At 30.0% G+C, this 8,186-nt stretch overlaps 2 protein-coding genes across 2 annotated transcripts; both read right to left on the bottom strand.

Moving 5' to 3' along the window:
* Positions 1-340: 340 nt before the first annotated feature.
* On the bottom strand, positions 341-526 carry Bm11100 (Uncharacterized protein; the record flags this gene model as incomplete). Its single annotated transcript, XM_001895719.1, has 1 exon — positions 341-526. One exon carries the CDS (start codon positions 524-526, stop codon positions 341-343), a length of 186 nt encoding a protein of 61 aa, XP_001895754.1.
* Positions 527-5,615: 5,089 nt separating this feature from the next.
* Bm514 (Uncharacterized protein) lies at positions 5,616-6,161 on the bottom strand (the record flags this gene model as incomplete). Its single annotated transcript, XM_043083007.1, has 2 exons — positions 5,616-5,647; positions 6,026-6,161. 2 exons carry the CDS (start codon positions 6,159-6,161, stop codon positions 5,616-5,618), a joined length of 168 nt encoding a protein of 55 aa, XP_042938941.1.
* Positions 6,162-8,186: the final 2,025 nt, after the last annotated feature.

The raw sequence follows: 8,186 nt of genomic DNA, 5'->3' as shown, positions 1-8,186 counted from the left end.
GACAATGAAAAACAATCTTACAGTATCTTAAATTATCTCTCTTTAAATCTAGTTTTTTTTTTTTTGGTTTATTACATATGTAATCTCATATCATAAATTCTTAATTCTCATGAACATTTCCGATTCTTCACATTTTTTATCTTAGACACGCCAAATTACCACTCATATAAAATTTAATCCTAAAAAATCACAATTATTATTTGTCTTTAAGATGGATTACTACTCGGTTAACCAATTTCAATTCCTCCGGTTTTCTTTTATAAATTTCTTTTCTTTTTATTGCTCGATTTATTAACATTACGTTCAAGAAAAATAAAGGTTTATTAATCTTCCTACTGTATTACAACCATTCAATATCAACCAGACAACCTTTCACGACACATGCAGCAGGATATTGAAAATGAACTAAGAGTTGATTGTACTCTGCATTTTGTTCATCGTCATCATCAGTATCACTTGGTTCTTCTTCTTGGAGAAACTGGGTCGGTAACGGCACAAACCAACGAATCAGTTCATTTTCTTGCATTTCGACCCGTTAAAATCTTGAAGGACATGAATAATTTTACCAGTTTCGAACGGTACGTTTATGGCATCATACGCAATCATATCAAAGACAGAAAAATATACTATGAAAATGAAATTAGTACTAATAATATGGTAGGATAAGATTACGATGGTTATGCGGACATATTTAGATACTATCCTGAAAGAAATAACGACATCCTGCAAATGCAGGAGCAAATTTTGACAATAATATTAAGAAAAATATTTACTCGGTTGGCAATTACCTCACACAAAAATGAAGCTTTATACCAAAGAAATGTTCTCACTTTACATTGAGATCCACCTCACAATCTACTTTATCTAAGAAAAATTACATATACATTTAAATTAATAACTGCACTACTATTTTTTTCTTCCTCATAAAATCCATTATGAATCTAATTAGTCACGTATATGTATTATGTAAATGCTGTATTTCGACAAGCAAAAAGACTTTATTAAAATACCTATCTTTCACATTATCTTCAAGCACAGATTACAAAAAAATGAGCCAAAAAAATGAGCAAAAAAAAAATCGGTTGTACTTTTGCGCCTCCAAAACTCTAATAAATTACTCAATCCTATGCACGCGAACTCCAGAAGTAATCAGAAAAAACTCCCGAAGTAATGCTCACATAAACATATACGTGCATTGGAAGATATGAGAATGATAAAAGGAACGACACTGCCCTGTTGAAATGAGGGCACGATGGAAGGAGAGAAGGATATGTGTCACGTTGAAAACGTTGACAACAAAACATGAAAACAATCTATTGATGGGATGCAATGCATTCTCTTCTCTCTTCCTCCTCCTCCTCCCTTCTTTGCAAGTAAGCGATTGCTTGGTCAAAATCATTTCAAAACACGAAAACCTGACCTGTTCAGTACCGGTTTCTTTCCTCTCCAAAATACTATCCTTTCGCATCATTTCAATCGACCATCAACCATTAGCATTGCTACTGCATTCAATTTAACAATCAAACTGGTAGCACAAGCAGATGAAGCGCACAACACAACCAACATCTGTGCAGTGCTAACTCTATGGATCACAAATGCTAGCCCTACCGGTCAAGACCGTCCCAAGCATTTATGCAATATAATCAGGAAACAGAATTCATCCAATATATTACTCCACATCCGTCACTCTCATTTAGCAATACTACCACTTAATGTCAAAATGCATGCTATTATGATGCAGAAATAGTTATTGCAAAATACCAGTTGCGGAATATCGGATTACTATTCTTGATATAATTACCTTTTGTCCAGCAATTATAACAACCTGTATCAACAAAACGAAAAAATAAGATTATAAAATTCCGTCGATCCTTTCTTCTTCCAACACATTAAACCTGACTGATCTTTTTCTAGCCAGAAAGTTGCAGATAATGTGAGAATATTCATCTTTCAAAAAAATTATACGATATTGAAAGAAATAATAATTATCAGGAAATATAGAAACTATATTACTTCTAAAGAAGAGAAAAGAAAAAGATTTGTAAGAATCATTTTATTTAGATTAGAATCTATGAGTGATAATTGCTTATTTTAGTGTTAATAATTACTAGTTGTTTCAATGATACCTACAAATATATGGAAGGTAATTCAAATATCTGTTAATTATTGCAATCAATAAATTTAAAAGCAAGATTAAATATTTTAAAATATTAGTCTTATGAAACACAACATGCAATATTCAAGAGATTCTCGATTAAATCTTATGTCTCACTTGTATTTCGATAACTGCAACACATAGATCGAATGTTTTGCAAAATTCTACAAAACTTCAATTTTAATTTTTTCAAAAATAAAAGAAAAAAGGAAAGAAAAACAAAAAAATAAAAACAAAACACAAAACTCTCGCAAATAATTGTTTGTACATTAAAGAAATTTTATTTAAAACATCCAGCAATCAAATTTCAAATTTCCGAAAAAAACAAATTGATTTGATACAAATTAATTTGAAATTTGTATGTGTAGCAGTTCAGTGATAGATAATATGAACGAACCATTTCAAAACTATAAACAAAACAATTATGTGTCATTCATTATTAAAGTGACATATCATTGTGCTAAATAATAATTGTATCGTTTTAACAGTGATTTTATCAATTTACTTCTTCATTTCTTTTTTTCTTTTAAATCGCATTATATCTCTCCTTGTTTTATCCAATTTGCTTCAATTTAATTGCGTGTACTTTGTTTAAAAATATGCAACAACATTCAATTTCACATTGAATCCTTATAATTAACTCATGATATCATGCACTTTTTATTTTCTTTTTTTTTTTAAAAAAAAAGAACGATTTGTTTTTCAAGATGTGACAACATAATCAAAATAAATCTGATAGCTTTAAGCTTTATTAGATTGATAATATACTTCATTAAATCAACAATTATAGTACAAAATATTTAAATGTCGCAACATAATCAAAAAGAATAATAAATTTTTTCTAAAAAAAAAAAAAAAAATTATATCATCGCATTATGAAATTTTCATGTTTAGAAAAACAATATTCATAAAACGAAATTTCACGAAATATATGTAATAAAAAATTTTTTCTCAAAATAAAAATTGATATATTTAATTGTAAAATTTAAATATCATTCACAAATTCACAGTTACATTTCTAATAAATATCATTATTTTTTTTTGTAGTTAATGAATTAACGGAAACCCTACAAAATAATCAGCAAAAACAGAAAGGATTTCAATTTATTTGCCAATTTTTAAAGCTTTAAAAATCTTCACACATTATTTGTTTTTTCAGTCATTTCTTAACTTTCATACAAAGTTTTTTTAACTTTTTTCATAAATTTTCAAACTTTTTGAAACGAAATTTGAAATCTAGAGGGAATATCTTTAGGTAGACAAAAACTAACAAAAAACAAATTATCATTGTAATATAAAGCATGAAAATATTTTCATTAAATTTACCTTATTCCTTTGTTGCCTCTAATAATCGCTCATTTATCTGCTATAAAATGTCTAAATCTTATTATAAACTGTAAAAAAAGCAGAATCTGCAAGCTAATAAAATTTTCAAATTAAAATAACTTACATATATTTTTCTATTTTCTAAAAATACTTGCATTAAAATTTTATTTCCTGGATTCTGGATACTGCATCGAAAAGTTTTTAATCTACCATATATTTATTTATAGGCATACATTTGCGCGGATTATGCGTTATTTCATGTGCATTGCCCTCCCCAGCGCTTTACAAACAATGTCTTCTTTTTTTTTTTGTTATGCAGTAAATTCATCTTCCCAAGTGAAAATTTTATATTTTTATTTCATTTTATTTTTTTGTTGCTGCTGCATTATAGCCTTTATCTAATAGCGTATTCAGTTTTTCGTCTTAATTTTTCGAAACTTATTACATGATTATATTTGCATACGATTGATTAGTGTTTTCAGTTTAAATTTTTTTTTTGCATGATACTCAGACATATGCAATCGTAATTCTCATTTCATTTCATGGATTTATGATACTCAGATCGTTATTCACACTTCGTGCATGTATGATACTCAGACATATACAATCATGATTAACAGTTCATAGGTATGATACTCAGCTAGAAAAAAAAAGTTTTTTTAAAGAAAAAAAAAATTGGCAAGACTAAGAAAAAAAGTATTTTTTTGCTCAACCTTTTCTTTTAATGATGCAAATATCTAATATACACCATTTTGAATAATTCAATAATCTTTCTTTATAAACAACCAGTTGGAACAGAGGAAAATGAGAATGTAAAGACAGAAAATACGAATAATGCAAATTGGACAGATTGAAACTTTTTGATCTTTGGTCTTCAATTCCAACATATCTGAAATAAAAAGCTTCCATTTGAGCATTTCTGTCACAGATGTGTGGCCGTATTCTTCACTATATAATAACCAAATGATTTTTGACAAGAATTTTTCAGATAAGAGAAAGTATATTTGTCATTACCCCGGGTGTAATATGATGACGGAAAATTACAAAGAATATGTAATACATAAGAAAACATAAAACACACGGTCAGCCCTTCATCTATGAAAATCTATGAAGATCAGTCTCAGATTACGATTCTTTACTGCTTATATCCTCAATTTCACTCACCTAAGCGAAATCAATGAACTGCGAAGGACCGAACAGAAATTCTGAGCTAAATAATGGCTCAAAGTTATTGTAATCAAAGCTATCTGAGATACCAGAATAAGTATTATTTGTAACAATTTCATCAGCGATTCGAGATTAAGTAGATGAAAAGTTTCACCTATTGGAAGCGTTACAAAGTACAAGATTGAACCAAATGATGGATATTATATATTGAAGAATACGCTGTCACACAGAATTTTGTGAAATGACAGAAATGTTCAAATGGAAGCTTTTTATTACAGATTTTTATTTCAGAGCTTTGATTACAATAACTTTGAGCCATTATTTATCTATATGTATTTTGCTGTGATGTAACTAGCTAGTTCAATAAAGGGAACATCTTCCATAGTTCTGTAATGAACAACAATCATCACACATGTTAATAGACTGAGAAGTAAAGCGATTTTAATGTTTCGAAAATTTGCAGCAAAGGCTCATATAATCAAAGAATGAAATGGATGAACCACAGCATTAGCAACCACCATCTACTTTTTCCATTGTTAATGGCCGCAAAAATTTGTCAGTTCATGCTCATAATATAAGCCCGATTTGAAGAAATACGAAATAGAGCTTAGCACAAGCAGAAATCACATCTCCTTATTCACCTTCTTAAGAAATAAGCTCATTTCAAAAAAAAAAAAAAACCTTCAAATCAAATAATGTAGAATAGCACAGAAAAAATACAGAAATTTAACAAAAATTTATGTAACAAAATTTTGCTGTTTTGTTCTACATTCTGCATCAAATAACTGAACTCGCACAAAAACGGCATTTTAGTAATCGTTGCATTTCATAACCTACAAGAGAATGAATGCATTCAAAAAAATTTGTAAAACATACTTCTTGATAATCGTATGAGTTTTGGGAACAGTCACCACTCTTTGGAATATGACGACCCATAAAGTTGCACAACGTCTGTCCTGAAGACATATCATCTGCAACGCCATGGTTTTGGCCATAATTCTGCAAATTATAATTTGTAAAGGAAATATAATTATTTGTCATTAAATGTAAGGAAAATTTTCCTTAAATTCAAAGTAAAAAAATTTAAGGTACTTAAGAAATTTTAAAAATGGATCTGCACAGTTACTAAAGCAAAGGTTTTTTACCAGATTTCTTATGTTTGACTAAGCAATATGTTAAATCTACATTACTTTTAAATGTCTATCGGTATGTGGGACAAGGGAGTGCTTGCAGTAGTCTTCATAAACATTCAAAAAGTAAAAGTTCTATAGTTCCTAAGAAACTTCCGTATAAAAGTAAGATGAGAACGAAATGACAAAAAATAGCAAAAAAATGAGAAGATGTCCATTAGTCTATTAGTACAAGTGAAAAACGCACCATACTTTGCTGGGAAATCCCATAAAATGTATTGGGTGAAAGCGGTTGCAGATGATGATCCTGGGTCGAAGTTAAAGCCCAACACGCTGTCGCGAATTATAACATCACGAAAACTCCTATCTAAAAATAATCCCATAATATCATAAATTATCTCTACATAAATTTAATTTCTTAAGATTTTTCACATGTGATTTTCATCATAGATACGTTCAGTTCTCACATTGTAAATTCTCAATTTTTTATACACTTCCGACTCTTCAGACAATGAAAAACAATCTTACAGTATCTTAAATTATCTCTCTTTAAATCTAGTTTTTTTTTTTTTTTGGTTTATTACATATGTAATCTCATATCATAAATTCTCCATTCTCATGAACATTTCCGATTCTTCACATTTTTATCTTAGACACGCCCAATTACCACTCATATAAAATTCAATCCTAAAAAATTACAATTATTATTTGTCTTTAGGGTCGATTACCACTCGGTTAACCAATTTCAATTCCACCGGTTTTTTTTTATATATTTCTTCTCTTTTTATTGCTCGATTTATTAACTTTACGTTCAAGAAAAATAAAGGTTTATTAATCTTCCTACTGTATTGCAACTATTCAATATCAACCAGATAACCCTTCACGACAAAATTTATTGGTACCACGAGCTGGGAACATGTCAAGTTTTATTGTTGCGAGCCTTCAACCGGCAAAGGAAAGGTTAGTCAATAATTTTTGTTGAGGAAAGGAAACGCTGTTTATATTTCCATGAGAAGGAAACGGTGTGATGCCTTCTTATTTTCTACATCATTTCTATCAATTTTTGAATTTGAGGTAAGGAGCATAAAAGTTGAATAAATTACAATTTATACTTTTCGAACCATGGATTCATTCATTCATATCCGGATGCACTACTCTATATTAGGAAACCATTAAGAATTGATTGATTTACCTCGGTCGAAAAGTCGAAATGTTGTATCTCCTATGATTTCGAAGTCCAAAGCTTTCATGTTATAACATAGAGAGAACTTTAATTATAGAAATTGTTAAATTTAATTACGATTTTGCAATCCCAAGAATTGTTATTTCTATAGAGATTTCAGTCGTCTTCTCAACCAGATAAAAAGACAATATTTCCAAAAAAAAAGAAAAGAATAGTTGCTTTAAGATTGAAATGTCGAAGAGTTGCATACTCCTTTGAGCACTCAATGTACGTTTTGTAGAGAGCAAATGTAAGAGCAACACTTGTTTGTTTTCATTGGCAATTTATAACATTTTTCCATAATTCGGAATTTGGTCTGATGCGGCGTCTCAGCTCATGGTTCGAACAATTGCCTTTGCGACGTCTGGATCTTCTCGCCGACTACAGAATTTATAGCTTATAACTTACAATTTGCGTATTGTAAGCAGAAACATCATTTCACTTTCTAGGACTTAACTACAATGCGTTCTGTGTTATAACCTGAGATAGTCCAGTATCCTGTTATGAATTCCTAGTTGTGAGACGAGTTAAATTAATAGAAATTATATGTAATCGCAATACTTATAACATTTTTATTTACTCAGTTACTTTATTTCAATTTCCTTCCATTGCAGCAATAATGCCTTTTCTTGGAACAAGCAAGAAATAGTAACTCACTCGTGTCACGACAATTCCAAGCTTGCCACATCTTTCTTAAAGTCATTCTCTACACCAACTAGTTCTGGGCGAAAAGTATCTCTGGATAGATCTCATTTATGAGTAATGAGTAAAACCTATTGATCTCCTTGAGCTAGCCTTGTACCTAACTTATAAAGTTTATCAATTATACGTGGAATAATAGGCCAATAAATAGAACTGGAGTAATCCGACCTAGTCTCACTTAACCCGATTTAATTTCAAATAATTTCAACTGGACCGATTTTATCAGACAATTGCTTGCTGTTTCTTTTTCAGGCGCTAGTTTATCTTTTCAATTTTTCACAGTGATTTTTCAGAATATACGTACAAATCCATGGATTTCATATAGTCGCCCATTGGTTCAGACTGTTGTTTATCACGGACCGAGATCCAATCATAAACTGATATACACACGTCCATAGATCGTTTCGTATCAATAGGGCATTTACAGTTATAGATCGTTTCGTATCAATAGGGCATTTACAGTTCTGGTTATGGCAGTCAAGAT

This window comes from Brugia malayi (assembly GCF_000002995.4).
Source record: "Brugia malayi strain FR3 genome assembly, contig: Bm_070, whole genome shotgun sequence".
Lineage (NCBI taxonomy): Eukaryota > Metazoa > Nematoda > Chromadorea > Rhabditida > Onchocercidae > Brugia > Brugia malayi.
Note: the sequence above shows the minus strand (reverse complement) of the source record. Positions and strands in the feature narration are given on the sequence as shown.